Here is a 20,957-nt window from a genome sequence, read left to right as displayed (position 1 = left end):
CTATGTGACTGTAAACATCGTGGATGTAAAGGAATTTTAATTACGTACAGGGAGGAATAGGAAATTTACTAAAAGAATCTTAGATTAGAGTAAGACGTATTAAATAGACTTTCATAATTGAAATATATATATAAATGCATCTCTTAAATTTAGATTTAAATATAATTTTAGTTTCATAAGTTCACACTTATCATTTTTAAAGGCTTTCATTCTTGATCTACATAAAGTTCAGATATCAAATTTGCCAGCTAAGACAATTAAAACTTTACTTAAGATTTGGTAACAACTAGTTTGACAGAAATTCTGGCCTATATATTAAGAACTTAGCAATACATTTGTAAGACGATGCTCTACCAGTCCTTCAGCAGCTCACTGGCAACATCCTTGTAGCTAACTTTCTTTTTCTTTGTAGTCATAGGCTCTGCTTCTGCATTGGAGGTTTCTGGTAGCTTCTCTTCTCTAACACTTCGATTCATCGGTTGCTCGACTTTTTGGGTGGCAAGGCTAGGAATCATGTCAAATAACATTGCTTGCAGGGGGTCAGCTGAAATTTCTAGTTTCTCAGTCACCTCATTGTTTTGCTCATTGTGCCTATCAGACATTTCTATTTCAGGAACCAACATTCTTTCACGTTCATTGTCATTCAAGTCCTTTTGCTTGTCTAACTTATTTTGTTCAGAATTTTTCTCAATCTCAGCAACTTGGACATTTTCCCGTTTCTCAGTCTCCTGTGGTTCTGAACGTTTCTTGTAAAAATCAAGACTTCCTGCTCTCGTGTCAATCTCCTGCTCAATTGGTCTTTTGCCATGAGAATCACTTTCATCTGACGATTCATATTCACATATTTTAGCAGGCTTTTTTGCAATTTGTGGTCGTGCTCTTCGAGCTTGTTTGACAGCTGGTTGTTTTACTTTTTTGATACCACTGCCTGCAGGTCTTCCTCTTTTTCTTTTGCCACCCTTCTCTTGAGATACCAAAGCCATACTGTCTTCACTTGCAGCTTTTGAACTCCTCTGTTGAATTCCCTTGTCGGAGAAAGAAATATTTTGGTCTTCTACATTATCTCCACTCTGATGAGCCTCTAACCCCAACTCCAGTTCACTAAAACAGATAGCAAAAAACCATCAAATGCCAAGGAAAATATTGATAGAATAGGACCACTCCTACATTTAACCACAGCTAATCCCATCCATTTTAAACATCAGGGGCTAATCAAAATGAAGTGAAAAATTGTTATGTAGTATACTGGTGCAAATTCCCCAAGAAGAACATATAATATATCAATATGAAAGCAATTCGATTCAAAAAAGGTTCCAACATTGTCATCCCCCAAAGTCACAGAATCTAAATGCTTTTCATGCATTAACTTACCAATCTTCAGCAGTTGTCTCTTCTATTCCCCAGGGTTTCAAACTGTAGGAGTCTTCTGGTAATCTTTGGCAACTGTCAGAACAATCTTCTAACCACTGGGATTTAACTATATGCAACCTCTTGCTTCGGAGAATTTTTCTTTTTACTGAAGTGAAACTACATAGTCAAAGTCACCCCGTCCCCTCCCGACCAAAAAGGAAAGTTAAAGGATTGGGGGGGGGGGAGGCAGAGAGAGTATGTCAGGGCACAATTAAATAACATAAACAAATCATTATCATTCACCTAGTGATTTTAAACAAAGCTGGGAAATGAAGTTTTAATTCACCACTTTTTTTAGTGAGAAGAAATTTAAGAAGGAGAATCTCATTGAGCTGAGAAATGAAAATTACAGTTCGTAACTCAAAATAGAATATTTAAGGAAGGGAGAAAAGTTGAATACCAGTAAGACATGTTAGAAAATTTGATGATATCTTTTTTTATATCTTAAAATATTTTAGAGTATCCTAAATGCCCTTAAGATTTATTCTTCTATATATTTGATGATAGGTTTCCTTGTTTAATTAAGATCTTTGTAATTATAGAACTATTGTATCATGTAAATAGGAATATTATTTCCAATATTTATTGCATTAGGTCTATATATAAAATGGACTTCGTTGTGCAGTTAACACACATGGCTTTCAGCGTCTCTTGCATCTATTTTTCTCTCTATCAACAAGCTATACCAGCACCATTTTACACAGAATGCCAAATTTATGCATATGTTATTTTTGGCCTTTTTCATCTTTGGAAACATATTTACGAAAGGCCCAGATGATGAATATTTGGGTACAATAGCATATCCATATTTTATTACTTTGTCTGGTTTTTCGGATTGTTCAAACCGATGACTTGATTGATTCACTGTTTTCCTATCAAAGTTGCCTTTCTAGTCTAGTTTTTATTTTATCATTTATAAAGAAGAAACATGCCCCGAAAAAACCTAACAGAAAATTGAGAAACAAAAACTATCCTGTAATCAACAAATTGTACTGCATAAGTCGTTGATGATGCAACACTTGACAAGGTGCCAATAGGACAGATCACTTACCTACTCTGTATTTGTTCAAAGTCAGTCTGATATCCTGGCACAAGCAAGACAACTAAATGGGTTGCACAAGTAAGATTAGAGGTAACTTTTCCACCACCCATGAGAACTTCAAGCTTCAATCTCCTCACAGCAAGTTGCAATATAAAATGCCAATCACTTTTCCTGTATGAAAATATTGAATAATCAGAGAGCTAAGGAGCAAACTTGGTGAAAATAATGACCACCATCAAAATCCTAAATCTCGTATTAGTGCTGAAGTTAAAAAAAATAGATTTGATTTAACATTATATCTTACAATGAAGGTATTGCAGAGTGGAAATAAATGGAGCATCCATAAAAGAAAGACCACTTATCCTTTGGGCAGTATTTTTTCCTATAATGATCAACAGTGCTGACATCTTCTGACCTATCAATATTGCTTAAGAGCTGCAAAAGATGATATAAATGAAAGTTAACTCACTTTAATGAGGCATAACCTAAGTTGACTTTGCTAACTAAGGAAAAAGAAAAACATATATCACAGCAATCAAGTAGTTACTAGTTACGATGTAAACAAGCCATCATATGGCAAAGGTCCACAGCGCACAAAGGAAAAGAAGTTATCACTTGGCTCCTACAATTTTTATTTTTTTTTAAAAGTGCAACAATCTAAAGGGGCATGTGGTACAAGGGAAGTTTTCTCATTCCCGGGAATAGTGAATCTTGAGAATCATGACTCCTAATAATGACTAAAATCTGTTTGGTTGGTGATAAATATTCCTGAAAATATTTATATAAGTTTCCTAGGAATTAATGAGTAACATGGTATTTTTACCATAAACTTTAATTATTTACCACAATAAATGCTCTAAGAGTAACGTGGTATTTTTATACTGCAGTAAAACTCTTTTTTTAACTCGAGAAAGTTAGATTCTCACCTCCCATGGGAACAATTTTGTGAGAAACAGCTAAAAAAATTCCCGAAAAGTACTGTTTCAGTGAATATTATGTTGTAAAAAATAAACCAAACATGGAAAACAAGCATTCCCAACTTCAGATTCCCAGGAATCTAAAAAAAAGCCTTGTACCAAACACCCCCTAAGGGAAAAATGCATTAACTAACACTTGACTTAACCGAAAACCACACCCCAATTTTCACATTAACATGGTGGTTCGTTTCCTTCACATTTCAATATGTGAATATTTACTTTAAGATAAATAGAGTCAAAATTTTGACAAGATAGAAACTAGCTAGTAGCAAATGCTATTACCTGCTTGATGACTCCAAGATCAAGGTCCAAGTAGTAAGTGTCTGAGAACTCATCAATTTCTTCTTGTAACTTCTTCTTTGTCAGTTCAGATAGAAAAAGGAAGTACCTTTCAAAGGAAACATTGAAAGCAATATACAATCAGAAAAACTTTTGTAGGATTCAAATAAGTTTATATTCAGTCATATAACTCACTTAGGCTGTAAGCAGACAAGCTTCTTTTGATCATAGCAATCTAATACCCAAGAATAATGAATGATATCACCATGACGCTTTGCTGCTTCAAATTTAAACCCTACAGTACACAGACAACTGACTTTTATTAGATCTTCAGCCAATGAAATTGTACTTTTCATGCACAGCATTTGCACAAATACATAAACAGAGAGAGAGAGAGAGAGAGAGAGAGAGAGAGAGAGAGAACCCTTGCTGTCTGCTGCAACACAATGCGTGACTGAGTTATTCAAATTCATTGAAAAAGTTCCCCCATTCTCAGCAATTATTTTGTGCAAGGACTCGAGAGAATGAGATAGAGGCACATTAACAAAATCTGAGCATGTCAAGGGAAACTATATTGCAACTATAATTTTAAGATCAATCATCATTTCTCTAATGCTGCTACACTGTCAATCTTGAGAAAAATTATGAGGAAAAGGGGTAAAGTAACATAAAATATTTTTGTAATGGAAAGAATTGTGTTCAGTCTATTTTAAGGCAACTAAAGACCCCCTTTTATTAAGAGGAGCACAAGTATAATGGAGCCTGAAGGGATTGTCATCACATTTTGTGCATATGCAATTGCTTTCTGTTGACACAACCATTTCAGTGAATGTGGAGTGGAAAAAGAAAAATATGAACATCTAGAAGCACATGCAACTCAAAAAAAAAAAAAAAAGGACCAAAAGAGGGAATTTGGAAAATGTAACGAATGTGGGTGCAGGTCCATGTATTTATGTGGCACAAAATAAGGTAGTTGCACAATGTCATACAGGATAATACAAAGGACTAGAAAACCTTCATGCACACTAATACACAAACTTTAACACGAGGAAATAAGTATAAAGGCAGAATTTAAAACAAAAATCTATATAAAAATAGCAGTTAGTTAGTGGACAGGTAATTGGTAGCTATTAGAGCATGTGTTGTATAACTGTATAAACAGTTTTGTAATTTTGTGTACTTGTAAGGGCTGTTAGCTTTTGCTAACAGCACTTCTCTAGCATTAGATATCTGATGACAGATCAGTTAGTTCAGTTAGTCTGTTAGTTTGTTAGTTAATTCAGTTCGCCTTTGCTGTTAGTTAGTTAGATTATGTTACTGCCAGTGTAAAGGTTCAGAGGTCTATATATACCTCTCATTGTAACCAACTCAGATTAACTTTTCAGTCTAGTAATAATATCAGTCTTTTCTCTCAATTTTCTCACCTTCTTAAACACTTTATCACTCAGTTTTATCAAATATGGTATCGAGAGCCTATCCTTTGTAGTTATCATTCAAGATCTGTGTATCCATGGCATCCGCACCTTTGAATCCTGTATCCCAGTCGTTCCCAAACACCATTGCCGAGAAGTTCGATGATTCAAACTACTTTCACTGGCGACAGCATGTAGAACCAGTGATCAAGGCGCATAAATTGCAGTGTTTTGTCGTCAATCCTGTCATTCCGCCTCACCATCTCACGGAGGATGATAGTATTGCAGATCGCGTGAATCCTGAGTATGAAGCTTGGGAAGTTCAGGATCAAACACTTCTTGTTTGGCTGCAGTCCACACTCTCAAAATCAGTCTTGTCAAACGTGCTGGGCTCGAATCATTCGTATCAGGTTTGGGACAAGATCCATGAGTATTTCTGCTTGCACACCAAATCTCATGCTAGACAATTGAGAACCGCAATGCGTGCGGTTTCACTTGAAGGAAAATCTATCAATGAATATTTGCGGAAAATCAAAAGTTATGTTGATGAACTTGCTGGAGTTGGAGTTCTGGTGCAACACGAGGAATATGTTTATGCATTGCTTGAAGGGATCCTATCAGATTATGCACCGGTAATCTCTGTAATTGAAAGCAAGAAATGCACTCCATCAATAGCTGAAATTGAGGCCTTGCTTTATGGCCATGAAACATGTCTGGTTCGTTACTATAAAGAAGCTCAAATGTTAAGCTCTCCATCGCTGAACTGCACTCAAGATTATTCACACTCGAATTCCTATAAATATGGTGATTTTGGTGGTTCTAGAGGATCTTTTGGCTGTGACAGTGGTCGTAGTGGTCCTTCTAATCATGGTGCCAAACGCAATGGTGGTGGTTCCGGTAGAGGACAAGGTAATGGCAGATTTGCCAACTTTCAATGTCAAATCTGCCTCAAGTATGGTCACACTGCCAATGTGTGCCATTTTCAGTCTGACATGAGCTTTCAACCTCATGAATCACTCACCTTCTTTGATCCTGTCACACTCCAAGCAATTCCTTACTCTTCTGGTTCTATCAGATCTTCCAATACCTGGGTCAATCCTAATTCTAAGCTTGCTGTATCAGCTCCCAATTAACCCAGTGCTATGCTTACTAATTCCTCCTTTCATGGGAATGGTGCTGCAAACTGGATTCCAGATTCAGGAGCCAGCTTTCATGTAACTGGAGAATCACAAAACATTTCAGCAAGATTTGAGATACTCAGAGACAAACTCAATGTGAAGAGTCTTTCTTCTGAAAACTCTTCCCCTTGAGTTTGAGGGGCGATATTAGAATATTAGAGCATGTGTTGCATAACTGTATAAACAGTTTTGTAATTTTGTGTACTTGAAAGGGCTGTTAGCCTTTGCTAACAGCACTTCTCTAGCATTAGACATCTGATAACAGATTAGTTAGTTCAGTTAGTTTGTTAGTTAATTCAGTTAGCCTTTGTTGTTAGTTAGATTCTGTTGCTGCTAGTGTAAAGTTTCAGAGGTCTATATATACCTCTCAATGTAACCAACTCAGATTAACTTTTCAATCTAGTAATAATATCAGTCTTTTCTCTCAATTTTCTTGTCTTCTCAAACACTTTCTCACCTCCTCAAACACTTCATCACTCAGTTTTATCAAATAGTAGCTAACAAGATTCTTCAGGATACAGAACATCATATTTGAAAATATTAAGGAGCCCCCCTTAATGCTGGAAACATCAGTTTGAATTAAATGAGAAGGAACAATGGACAAGTTTTTCTTTTCTCCCCTAGTGGAGGATTTCGATCGTTTTGGTTTACTGTCCTGTTTGCTGCCATATTCTGTATCCCTCTGTGTGGTACCGTTGCTAGAATGTACCAGTTCTATAAATGCTGTAAAGGGAGAAAAAGAAAGGAATCAATTTTACAGCAACATCATCAATGAAGATACAAAATCCTATTTTGCAAATCCCTTACATTGAACATCAAGGCATTCATACCAAGCTTTGTCATATCTCACCCTGTCAATCCTAGGAAATCTGAGACTGTAAGGTGCAGAAAATACCTGTAAATAAAATCATTCAGAAAACTGTGCAGTTCATAAGACAAAGACAAGAAAGATTATGTAGACAGCAATCCTTCCACTCTGGGATGGATTAGGGGGGTGGTGGAGGGGGGGGGGGGGGGGGGGGAGGCAAGCAGGGGCCTCCCCCCCAAGATCCTTTGTGTATACTTGAGAAGAGGAGAAAAATAAAAAGAAGAGCAATATTGATAGAAAATATAGTATTGAGTTGATGTTTGCTTAATTTTTCTCTACTAGTAGATTTTATCACTGGAACTTTTAATTTACTAAATAATTATTTACTAGAAGTTAGATATTTAAATTATTGTGTAAAAAAAAATTTCAGCCCCCCCTTTGATGCATTTCTGGATCGTGCATCCACTTAAAGATAGACACACTGCATTTGCAAGGACATACCTCAGATTCTATAGTTCGAATATCACTGGTTATAGACAGAATAATTGATCTGCATGAAGAGAAGGGTAAATATTGATCAACGTAGAAAATACAAGTGACATATACTGACGAGTTCATAATTAAGGCGAAAATACTTACTTCTCAGGGCTATCAACCCACACGTCAGGTCTTTCTTTTGAATGATTAGTTACTTGATAAAAACTTGGTGGCCTCTTCTTTGGATATTCATACTTTCTGAGAGAGAAAGAGGCAGAGAAGTTCAAGATATTTAATAAATTATGGTATACCATTAATTTTGTTTCGTTTCATCACCAGAAAATGCAAGCAATTTAAACACACAGGGAAAAACAATACGCAATATTATCTCATCAAAACAATTGACCTGAAAATATAACTTACCTGAAGTAAGGTTTTAGTTTGGTCACTACAGCATCAAGCTCATCATCAGAGAGTCCAGTACCAACTCTGCAAAAGGAGATAAATCTGCAATATAAAGAAGAACCTGATTAATGGAGCAATGTATAGATAGCTATGCATATAAGTGAAAACAAGCTAGTTTTAAGTATCTCAACTTTACATTATGAAACAAACAGAACCGGAACAAAATGAAACAAACAGAAAATTTGCAAAGATTTATCAAATTCAATGCACAGTTCAGTTATATTCCAGATGTGTGTGGGTAAGCATACCAAACTAATTTAGTGTAACCCAAGTATATTACTTACCACATGTTTGCAATATCGAAAGAATTTTCATTTTTAGTGCAGAAATTGAAATGAAAGTTGAAACTATTAGAAGGCTAATATGAGAGGTTGAGACGTGGGACATGACGGAGAGCCGGTCAATGATTTAATGCCATATAGAGTATACAAGACACATAGCAATTAGATTGCCACATCACTTAATCATGTCAACAACAGGGACTAAAATTGGTTGGCAAGGGATCAAAATCAAAATTTGACATATTCATAGGAACCAAAATGATAAAAAATTCTTGACACGTTTATACTGCTTAGGGTGCGTATTTGGGGATGGACGCTCAGCAAGGCCAACCAAGAATTGAGCAACCTGAAAAGAAAAGCATGCCGCTACAAGTTCATTAGAAGAACAAAGGAATAATTTGTTAAAAGGTCAAATGCAGTGGGAAAATGACCAAACCTCTCCTCCACGTCGTCCAGAGCCATAGTAGCCACCTACAAATAGTAAAAAACAGCAAAGTCAAAATAGCCATGTTAAACAAACTGCTTTAGGATGTATAAATTTAAGAACATAAATCATATACCAATGATAAGTACGTCCAGATCAGAGCCAGCTTGAATGTATTCAGGCTTCAATTTTAGCCACTTTCCACTACGATCACTAGGTTCCCATTTGGAGCTGTGGTCTTTTAAAACAATTCCCTCATCTCTAAAAAAAGGAAGGAAAGAAATGCATAACATGATACACTAAGACCTATTAAGAGGTTAAATGTAAGGAGGAACAAAACAAAAGTAGAGGATCATAGCCTTTGAAATAGTAAAATTGTGCAATGGCCTAATAACTGGGCAACTAACAGAGGGAGTTAGTTAGGATTGTTGAAATAGAAATAAAAGATGAGAAGGGAGAAGGAGGAACCAAAAGTTTTTGAGAATCAAAAGTTGAGACTTGAGACACCACTGATCTCTTAAACACAAGTATCTAAGGTGGAGGCTCATTTATGATGTTAATATCTTTAATTGCAACTATATGTGTGTGTGTGTGTATGAAAAATGAGAACTATAAATTTGGATCATAGAACCATACATAGATGGTTGGGATTAAAACTTAGTAGACACACGACCACTTAAAAAAAAATTATGTGCATTTATCTTTTAATCTTGAACATTCAAATATGATTTAATTGTCCAGATTTATAATTCTTATTTCTCATAGCAACAAGAGTTCTCACTATATATATTAGCTATGGTCTTCCATAATAATCTTCAAAAAAAGAATTGAGAAAACTCAGAGCAATGGAGTTTTGTTTGGTGAGAATGAAGGGGAGTGTTAGATAATTAATATAAAATCATTCATGTATCTTCACCTAACATCTAAAGTTTTTGGTATAGTTGGTTCATGGCATGCTCCTTTCTTATACTGAAGGCTTGTTTCATTTAGCTCGACATATAAAAATAGCTATCAAGTGTATCAGTCTTTGTCTTTGGACAAGTCAGTTAAAAAACTTACAGATTGCTGCTTTAAATATCCACCAATAGCTTAGTTGGAAAAATTAACCAAAATAAATCAAGGGTTTTACTAACCTATTTTCAATGGTTTCTTTAAAAAATCTCTCAACTTCATCCACATTATGAGCAATAAATGACCAACAAGGTTCACCTGTATAACAGCACAAAAATCATAAATAATATGAGCATATGTTAAGTCATTGAATCAATAAATAGAAAATCATGTGAAAATTAATAAATGAGGATATTTATAAAAAGAAATAGTATCAAAGATATGCGTATTTCCAGAAGAAATGTTGATGCACACACAAGATTAAAAACTGCACATCCATAATAACAAAAATATATTGATGATTTGAAATGACGTGACATTGCAACAAATAGCAAGACAGAGGAGATGGCCAGAGAAAGTGTAATCATTTCCATTCAGCAAACTTGATTAGTTCATGCCATCCTCATCATGACACTTGAACACAGACAAAATTGTTTCCTTTTTATCCCTTTGTAAGATTCCCACAAATTTTGGCTTTCCGAATAGAATTTTACATGGATGTTACCAGTTATCTTCCTTTACACCACTCTTTCTTTTTATTGGGTAAAAAGAAGAAATTTACTAAAGATGAAGAGAAGATAATTACAAAGAGCCCAGTGGATTAAGGTCCCTCCTTAACAGAAAAGTAAAAAATTTAAAGAACAATGAAAAATCTCAATGGAGCAAAGCTGCTCAATAACTCATGGAAATCATCGTAAAATGATAAGTGCTTTACACCAAATAGAAAGCCAAATGCGTAGTCCCAAATCAACTACTGATCCAAAGAGACCCCTTAAAGATAAAGCAGTTACTTTCCAACCAAATGCACCAAAGTGTAGCATAGGTTGCATATAGTCTCAAAAAATTAGCTTTACTTCTACCAATCTACAAATACCACTAAACTGAACATAAAAAATTGGTCCAAGCACCTAAGTACACCTAATATTCACCAAAAATGCCAAACATTGAATTCCATAAAAAAAACAACTAAAACAATATAAAAAACAGATGATGAAGTGTTTCCTTTTCACTGTTTTCATTTTTCAAATTGGAAATTCATCAAGAGCAGGACTACTACGACAACAAAAACCTTTTCAGTAATGTAGATCCAAAAGACATCATGTTCTGTTGAAAACCAAATCTTCAAAAAGGTCATTCATATCTTAAACTTTCTTTAATGTTTTCCCTTGGAGTTTTTCTTGCCCTTCCTCTACCTCTATTGAGCTATCCTCATCTTACCAACCACTCTTAGGCTTCTCTTGGCTCCTCACATAACCAAACCATCTTAGTCAAGATTCTTTTAGCAACTGGAACAGAAATAGAACACACTTAAGTGAGGTAAATCTACTGTAGTGTTATAAACATGCCATTACAGCCTATGGCGCTGCCATTTAACAATGATCTTATCCCTTTGAAAATATTGGTAACAGTATGGTCACCACCAGGTATATATGCAATGAATGACAAGGACTGAAACTTTTAGAGTATACTTACTCCGTCTAGTATTTTTACTTTGTGTATTTTGTTATCTGTTGTTTGTAAGCTGTTATCTATCCTTTTATAACTTGTCTTTCTTTTTCTTGATCAACGAGAAATCAGAGTTTATCAAACTCTATTATGGTATCACAGAGTTAGGTTGCAATCCACACCATAGATTTTTCTTGGAGATTACTTTGGGATAGGTTACCGTCTAAGGAAAACCTAATTAGGAGGCAAGTTGACATTGAAAATTATCTCTGCCCCTTCTGCCAAAGCCAAGTCGAATCTGCCTCTCACCTCTTTTTCAATTGTCAAAAAGTTATGCCTTTGTGGTGGGAATTTAACTCCTGGGTCAAGGAAGATAGAGTTATTCACTGTAGGCCTATGGACAACTTTCTTCAGCACTTTTCCTTGGCTGGTTCGAGGGATACCAACAGAAGGTGAAAGATTTGGTGGATAGCAGCCACAAGATCTATATGGAACCTCAGAAATGACATGATTTTTAATAATCAGCCTTTTGTCATCTCTAAGCTGGTGGATAATGCAATCTTTCTCACCTGGTCATGGCTGAGAGGGTGGGAAAAGGATTTTAATGTTCCTTTTCACCAATGGTCCTCATCTATGTCTTTGGCCTTTACCTAGTGTGTGGTCTGTAGGGTTGGGCTATGTAGTTTTCTTTGTTGGGTTGATGTTTTGCTGGTTATGCTTTCATGTTTCAGGAGATAGTATCTCCTTTGTTTCCTTGTAGTACTTCTGGTACTATTTTTATCATATTTATAAAGTTATTTTTGGCCGTTCAAAAAAAAATAACTAGTTATAGTTATAATACCCACTTATTATGGTTAGTTATGTAAATACCCAAACCATGAGCACCCCTACTCAGAATATAAACTTCATTTATATGGTCCAAAAAAAATCAACTCAAGCCACATCACCGATCTGAAATCATGAAAGTTGGATTGAAGTGAAAGAACTGTTGGGAAATTCCTTGACATACACAAGACAAGACAAATTGCACATGAGAAAATCTTACCAGAAGAAATATGACTGTTGATACCAGCATTAGGTACCAAAATTTCCAAACGACCCTTCACTGGCCTTACAATTTTACACAAAATCTCATGTCGTTCCTTCAAAGTTTGGTGAATCAAACTAGTATCTCCAAAATAAAGGATATCAAATGCAACATCTAGCCACTTTCAAGTCAAGGCATATCATATATAAATTTTTCTTGCATTAGAAAATCGTCATCACCTACAGAATTAGATATTCATTCTTCCGTTGAAACCAAAACCATATCAAATTTCCTGATAGCTGGAATTAATAGTTGAAATGTTCAAATACAAGGATACAGCATAACTGCATCAAGAAAGGACCTAGAAAAGGTTAAAATTGAACTTGATAGTTTCTCGTAAAAAAAGAAGAAAAGATTCAAAATGGATAACCTGTCTATCACTATCAAGACCATCTCTTGCTGCCTTGGCTGCCAAGAACAGAAAATATTAAATGGTAGTGTTACAGAAAATTATAGATTTACTGTGATCAAGCCATATTAAAGTACGTGCCTATTTCCTGGTTTGAGCCAAACTCAGCAAAACGTTTCAAGGATGTGTCCCACACCAACATTTCACCATCAAGGATGCACCTAAGAAAGATAACAAGGACCCAAAAGAAAAATACATAAGCTATTTCAGAAACATACATACACTACTATTGTTATATATAAATTATATCAAACAGCCCCTCCAAGTTATAGTTGCAGGCACCCTTCACATCAAGAAGAATAAACAAGTGGGATAGAAATTATTTGAAATAAACAAAATTGCAATACATGAAACACTATAAATGTTCACCTATCAACAAGAACATTTTGTATTATGATTTCTGACATCGCATGTGCATATTCAGAATGATCGATAAAGTTCCTGCAATGATGAAAAAAGTAAACAATAGAATATCTATCTTTAGGGAAAAAAATCTACAAGAAATAAATAGCATAACATAACATTTTCAGAAATACCAAGGCAAATGGAAAACCCAAGGAAAAACAAAGAGGAACCCATATTGTGTTACATTATGATGCTTCATCAATGTATAAGTTATTATATAAATACAAAACAATTCACCAAGCATTCTTATGGTTTCAAGCTAAGAAATAACACACATTTAGATAAAATACATTTAGATATAAAACACACATACGCACTTGCCTTGAGAAGAAATGTATTTCAGTTCCATTTTTATGAATTTGAATGCGGTCACCATCAAATTTGCACTCAACAACCACATCCTTCCCATGAAGCTAAACAAAAGCAGAAATGTACAAAAAGGAAAAGTAAGTAATAAATGCCAAACTAATGAATTCACTATGCATGAAATCATGTATTATCCCATTAACTATTAAATAGTTTTAAATATGATTGGTGAAGTCCTTAAGTCCGGTGTTGAAAATCACCTTACAGAAACATGCATAATCCTTGACCACAGTTTAGGTTGGAGCAGGTGGTCAGTTGTCACTGATGTTGAAATTATAGGGCTTAGGTACGGAAGGAGAAAAATAAAGAAAGCATTCAATGATATTCTTCTTAGATTGATATGGTATATAACAATGTGATACAACAGTGAAATCACAAACCTCTATGTATACTAGGAATCAGGTTTAGACTCCTAACACTAATCAAATAAGGGGACAAATAACCTGTTAAAGAGAAAGATAAAATCCCTAAGAAGATCCCTCAAAATATCTGAACAAATTCACAGTATAGGAAGTTCAAATATTTGTCCTATGCTCCAAGCTGAAAATCAGGACCTGCAAAGGCTGATTTCAGTTAAACAAGTTTTTTCTTTAGGTTGGAGGATAAAATGATATTTCATGACAGAATTTCACCGATTAATTTGCCAAGGAGGAGAAAACCTATGATGCTTGATGTGTAAAGAGGAGCAATGCCATCAAAGTAGTGACAGACTGCACCCCTTTGCATAGAGTTTATCATCAATGAAGAGCAAGAGAAGACAAAATCAGCAATGGCTCAGATGAAGTTTGAAGAACCAGTGGAAATGAAGATGCTTTGCAGCATTGAAAGATTGAACAGTGATAAGCTCCAAGGTTAGTTTTTTTTTTTTTACACAGCAAAAATCGATATTGTATTAGAAATAATATTCAGTACTAGGTGTACTGAAATACAGAACAAGAAGTTACAGAGGCAATGATCTGCCAAACCCAACTAGAGAAGACAAAAACACAGGAGCTGAAAACAAAATAGGTCAAAAACCCCCCTCTAAGATAGTTCTTCCTTCAAGTTAGTAGACCAATGGTTGAACTGAGTTTGAAAGTCTTTCTCCATACATTTTAACCAAGACCAAGTATGGAATAAAGCTTCATCCATGACTTTTTCGGGGTTGAAAATCTGGTTATTGAAAACCAAGCTATTTCTATGCTTCCAAATAGTCATGGATAGAGCTATCCATAAAACCTCCCATCTCTTGTCTATATTACTTTTCCTATTCCAATGAGAGAATTGCATGAAGTGATTTTTAGGCTCAATGGAAAAAGGGCCCACTCTATTGGCCCATCTCAAAGCCTCCCACCATAGACTCCTAGTTTTGGTGCAAGTGAACATGACATGGCCGACATTCTCCTTCTCAGATTAGCCTTAGTAGGTAATCTGTTTTGGAATAATCTCCATGAGAAAGCAATTGCTCTTGGAGGAATTTTCAGATTCCAAATAATCTTGGATGCACTGTCTTCAGTAACAATATTGCCAGCGTCCTTCAAGAGATTGTAAACTGACTTTGTGGAGTAAGAACCACTAGGATCATCCCTCCAAGTTAGAATATCCATACTTGAACGATGGATGTGGACATCATCAATCTCAGCCATGAATGCTGCTACCATATCAATTTGATGATCAAAGAAGTTTCTCCTCCAATTTATCTTCCAATCCCATCTATCTTCAACGAAGTGGCCCATTAAGTTGATTGGAGAATTCTGCTGAGTACTCATTTGATACAGAGTGGGATATTTGTCTTGGAGGGTTAAGTCATCGTCCCTCCACTTATCCTTCCAAAACCTGATTTTGACCCCATTACCCACCTTCCATCTCAAGTTATTGTTGATACTATTGCTATCCTGCTGCTGAAAAACAGTCTCTAGGTCCTTCCACCAGTGAGAGAGGTCTCCACTGTTTCTGCCAAAGAGCAAAGCATTCCAGCCACCATATTTGGACAATAAGATTCTTGCCCAAAGCTGGTTCTGATTATTCACCAATTCCCAACCCCATTTGCCAAGCAAAGCCTCATTAAATTTGATCAAGTCTTTAATCCCTAACCCCCCTTTGTTCTTAGGAAGACAGACTGTGTCCCAATTGACCCAAGGGATCTTGTTGGCCTCAATACCACCACCCCAAAGAAAATTTCTCTGAATAGAGACTATCTTGTGCACCACTTTTTTAGGGATTCTAAAAAAAGACAACAGGTAAATGGGTAAAGCTGTTAAACCAGAGTTAATGAGGGTTATTCTACCACCCATAGAGAGACATCTTTGCTTCCATTTTGCAAGCTTGGCCTCAAACTTCCTGATGATAGGCTGCCACACACTCCAGCTTTTAGAACTCGTCCCTACTGGAATTCCAAGATAAGAGAAAGGAATATCCAGCTGGCTATAGTTAAGAAATTGAGCTGCATCCCTACACCAACCCTCTGATTTTCCTATGCAACCGCAGTGACTTTTAGCATAATTTATCTTGAGGCCAGAAACCATCTCAAAACACCTCAGTATAGATTTTAGGACTCTAACATTATCCGTAGTTACAGCCCCAAAAAACAGAGTGTCATCTGCATATTGGAGAATATTAACATCCTCCTTTTGACTTCCCACTTGATAGCTGCTGAACATATTCTTAGAAATGGCTGTCCTCATCAAACCTGTAAGGCCTTCCACTACTATATTGAAAAGTAAAGGTGCAAGGGGGTCACCCTGCCTTGAGCCTTTTATTAAGGGCTTTTCTAATCGTTTGTGTCTTGGCATTTATTAGACAAGTTTTCCTTTACTAAAGGAAGTAATACCATTTAAGCAAAAAAATAATTAATATTTATAGCAAAATATATAATTAATATATTAGGCATTGAGAGAAACGCAGAAAACAAAACAGAAAGAAATTTAAAAAAAAAATTGCTCTGTACAGATAAGATAAGGATGGATGACGGACACTGCCTTAGAACCTAATGATCAACTAGCATGCCACTTCAGGTGAGGGAGGTCCCACCAGCGGCTTCAAATCCTAAACATTGTAATATGTTCTCCATCTCCATGTCACAGCCATGGAAAGGAATAAGATTGACCAATGACTTGGAGGGGCATAAGTGACTGAATAAAAGGCTTAGCAAAGCAAACCTTCTTCCATGCTTCAGTTGCATTAGCAACTCTCTTAGCTAATTGGGGGCGCACAGCTTTTCCAACTTCAATATCCTACAGAAGAGAAGAAGATTTAAGATTGATTATACAAAGCATATTAACAAGCAATATGCAAATAAGAATTTTCATTTATATTTCAATCTTCATTTTCCATTGCAATTCTTCAGAACTTTGATAATTAGGAATGGCTTGACAAATCCTCTCAACCTCATGGATTCATATTGAAAACAACACAAAACCAAATCCCTTAATATAGGGACTGACATATCTTTTTACAACAAATACATATACTATTTACTATTGTAAGCACAAAATATAACAACTAATTCACATAATATTAACCCTCCCCCTCAAGCTAGTGCAGCATATAAGTCATATGCATCAAGCTTGTTTCATGTGCATGTTACCTGTGGGCCTTGGAGAGACTTATCTTCTAGTCAACCATTAAAGTTCACATGACATGACAAAGCCCTTAATAAGAACACCATACCCAGAATGCTAATGTTCAGCACTAGCTAGGCTCATTTAGAGCCCAAGTTGAAAGAATAAAGAAGATAATGATTGCCATCATTGAAGGCTGTATAGAGTTCCAAAATTATTTTACTAAATCACAACTAACCTGCCGCTTATGACGTTGATTCCGATCCCTTAGCTTTTCACATACTAATTTTAAGTCACAGGTAACATTAAACAAGTCTTCTGCATCAGGATGGAATTCATGAAAAATGCTTTTTTCACTAATTCCCAGCTTTAGATCTGTAACAAAATTTAGTTATAGGCTCAAAGCTCATTTAAGTCTTATTAAATCAATTTGCTGGTGTAAAAGAAAAACACCTTTCAGGATTATCATGATAATCCACTTCATTTCCTGTGCATTTGTCTTTTGGATAAGGGTAGAAAGAACCAAAATTTTCTCAGCCCTGTAACAATGATCACACCATTAAGAATCACATTAAATAAAAAAAGATCATAGAGAATGGTGAAGCCAAATGTTAAGAACCATTAGAATATTCTAACATCACCAATTCAATGTATAAAACTTAAAACATAATAGCAACATATTAGACAACAACGTGGAGATAAGGTCTTCTGGTTCAATATACACAGCAAAGTATTTTCAAGTTTTGCACACTAACAATAATAAAAGGTTTACAAAACGGGGAAGCTACTAAAACACTGACCAGTAAACAATGACACACCATAAAAGTGTAAACAATATTATTCAATCCCATCTGCATGCTGTTAAGAACCTACACATTTTGGTAAATAACAGAATCTGGTATAAATATATATAGTCCCTTGGAATAAAAAAATAACATTGATTTCATAATTCAAATTCTAACGTAAAAAAAAGACCAAGCGCACTGTAACCAAGACCAGATTTTTCTTTTATTTTTCATTTTTGAATGGCAGGCCAGGGGTGGCCCAAGCATAAGATTGTAAAGCCCCTGCTTGAAGAAAATAAGTAATTATAGGAAAAGAACATAAGAAAATAAAATAAAATGAGCTTATCCTAGAAGCTAAAATCAACTTATACATTTAACTTTTATAGAAATTCTTTCATTTAACTTCTTCAAAAGTTGAAGTGCATAAGTTGATTTTAGCTTATAGAAGAATCTCAATTCATTTTACCTTCTTATTTTTTTCTCATATAAGTGCCTATGGATAAATTTATCCAAATAGAGCCTTAATCAAGCACTTAGTAAATAAGTACTTATCATGTAACCACTTATGTACAAGTTGTTTTTATAATCAAAGAGAACACAGTTAAAATATTTTTATTTAAGTTTGTAAGTTGCTTTCATAAGCTATTTTGAAGAGCTTATAGAAATAAGCTGAAAACAACCTACAGACATATCATAGTTATTTTCATAAACTCTCCAAAACACTAGTACTTATGGCGTATTTATGATGTCATAAGATAAGTCCAAATAAGTTGCTAATACGCTTTTCCAAACAGACCCAAGTCTTCCTCTTATGTCAAAGACCCATTGACACGTTTAAGAATTATTGCATTGCCAGTGATTAAGTGTGTTTGGAAACCATTTGCATCATTTCAAACGGAAATTCCCACTTTCCAATGCACAAAAATGAGAAGTAACAATTTGTAACTTCTCCGTTGAACGGGCATTTAAGGCTTGCCAACTGCAAACCAAACACACTCTAAGATATCCAAGCATGTTCCAAAAACTCCTCTAGTTGCCAGTGATCAGACTTTTCACAAACCTCAATAATGCCCATAACCACAAAAAGAGAATTTCTCGCAGCATAAAAAAAAAAAAATTCCTTACGTCAATCAAAACATTCCTCATCAACTTCAAGGATCATTTTCCCATTTCTCAACATTTCGCAAACTTTCCCCCACCAACATCACGTAGTAACTAAAAATGCGAATACAACAATCAAGTGTAGAACTATAAACAAAAAAAAAAAAAAAAAAAACCCAATGCACCTGTTTTCAGCGGAAGCCAACCGGTCAAGCAACTCATTCAGCTCCCTTATCGTCAATCCACCCGAAGCCGTCCCCTGCCTACGCTGCAGCACCTGTATCAAATAACAACATTTCATTTTCCACACACCACACAACCCTAACTAAAACAGACTAAACGGCGCCGTTTGTGATTTCGTCACCTCGGAGGCAACGAGGGCGAAATTGCCGGCGGTGGGGCCGGTGGCGGCGCCGCCCTTGCGCCAATTGAGGAGGCGGAGGGCGTCGGGGGAGTCGCGGGAGATGCCGAGGGCGTCGATGAGGGAGGTGGCGAGGACGGACTCCTTGAGGCCGTAGGAGCCGCGCTCGCGGTCGAGGTTCGGGAGAAGGAGGCGGACGGCGGGGAAGAAGTTGTGGTCGGTGCAGAAGGCGTCGAGGAACTTGCGGAACTTGGCGCGCTTCTTCGCCGCAGACTTGCTCCGCTGTGTCCACGTGAAGAGGCTGCAGAGCACGCTCAGCTTGGTTTGCTCCGTCATTTGAAGTTTTGAACTTCGATTAACCGCTAAGGCGTTTTTGTTTGTGAGAGTGATTTATACAGTATTTATGTTGGTTCAGTTGTTACTTGTGAGAGAAACACAAAGTGAATACCGAGACTTCTATAGTCAACTAGCGCGACTTGCTAGATACGTTTCATGTATTTTTTTTTATTTTTTTTAGGGTAAAAGAGATCCGGATGTCTTCTAATGTAATAGACGACTAATTTCACTTGACATACATGGAGATGTTATTTACCAGAATTTTACACACAAGAAATTAAATATATATTTTTTGTTAAATATATTATTTCTCACATACGAGTATAACAGTTAAATTGTGTCTTGAGAGTGGTGGTTAAAAAATTTACGATAATTTTTTTAATGAAATTCTCATTGATAATGTATTGTAAATCAGAAAAAATATGTATTAACAACATTTTAATAAATAAAAAAATCATCCTTTTACTTCTTAGCCAATGTATCAACAACACTAATTAGCATTTATAATTTACTATTTGGTATCTTAAAATTGAAAATGAAAATGCTTCCATTATGCATGGATTACTTACATGAGGTGATTTTGGTGATGGTAAGTGGCAAAAGCATTATGTGATATAGAAAATAAACTAAATGACATCTTCCATGTGTCTAAGTGCTTTGTGCAAAAAGATTAAAACAATGCAGCAAGTCTCTATTGCAAGGAGTGTCAACACAAATTACTACTTGCAAGCTACCTTGTCTTGTTGTCTAAGAAACATGCTTAAACTTTGCAACTTAAAAGGCTCTTCAATTTATAGTCAAGGAGAATTAAATGATATAAGATGGTTAAAAACAAAAAAAAACACTCCAAATAAAAAGAGAAAGGAGGTGTTAATGTGAAAAAAGAAAGGTTTAATTAAATTTGTCATACTTGATATATAGTCTATTTTCAAAAAAACTACTTAACATTCATTTTTCTTCCCAGATACTTAAAAAAATTGTGTTTCATTTTAGTACCTAACATCAGGCTACATCCATTAAGTGATGACGTGACAGACGGAGTGTCATGTCATCACGCCTTGTCACTGAATCCTCATCGACACGTCATCACCTTCTTCCCTTTCTCCCCTTCTTCCTTTTTTCCAACGAAAAACACCACCATCAACTGCATTGCGCCACCACCATGCCGTCCAACCCCTTCTCCCCTTTTTTCCCTTCTCCTTCTTCCTCTTATCCAGCAGAAAACAACTCACCCCACGCCACCAATAGAAAACAACTCA

At 35.7% G+C, this 20,957-nt stretch overlaps 1 protein-coding gene across 1 annotated transcript; it reads right to left on the bottom strand.

Annotated features, from left to right (window-relative positions):
• Positions 1 to 135: 135 nt before the first annotated feature.
• LOC114387636 (DNA ligase 4) lies at positions 136 to 19,974 on the bottom strand. Its single transcript, XM_028347842.1, has 27 exons — positions 19,366 to 19,974; positions 19,187 to 19,278; positions 17,569 to 17,654; positions 17,354 to 17,490; positions 16,714 to 16,788; positions 13,532 to 13,623; positions 13,175 to 13,246; positions 12,887 to 12,966; positions 12,767 to 12,804; positions 12,674 to 12,680; positions 12,355 to 12,510; positions 9,887 to 9,962; positions 8,890 to 9,014; positions 8,766 to 8,800; positions 8,617 to 8,675; positions 8,007 to 8,090; positions 7,746 to 7,841; positions 7,608 to 7,656; positions 7,106 to 7,193; positions 6,818 to 7,021; positions 4,133 to 4,258; positions 3,904 to 4,003; positions 3,712 to 3,817; positions 2,757 to 2,887; positions 2,462 to 2,623; positions 1,372 to 1,527; positions 136 to 1,101 (listed from the first exon to the last, which is right to left on the bottom strand). Exons 1-27 carry the CDS (start codon positions 19,696 to 19,698, stop codon positions 351 to 353), a joined length of 3,516 nt encoding a protein of 1,171 aa, XP_028203643.1. The 5' UTR covers positions 19,699 to 19,974; the 3' UTR covers positions 136 to 350.
• Positions 19,975 to 20,957: the final 983 nt, after the last annotated feature.

Source organism: Glycine soja, chromosome 15 (assembly GCF_004193775.1).
Source record: "Glycine soja cultivar W05 chromosome 15, ASM419377v2, whole genome shotgun sequence".
Taxonomy (NCBI): Eukaryota; Viridiplantae; Streptophyta; class Magnoliopsida; order Fabales; family Fabaceae; genus Glycine; species Glycine soja.
Note: the sequence above shows the minus strand (reverse complement) of the source record. Positions and strands in the feature narration are given on the sequence as shown.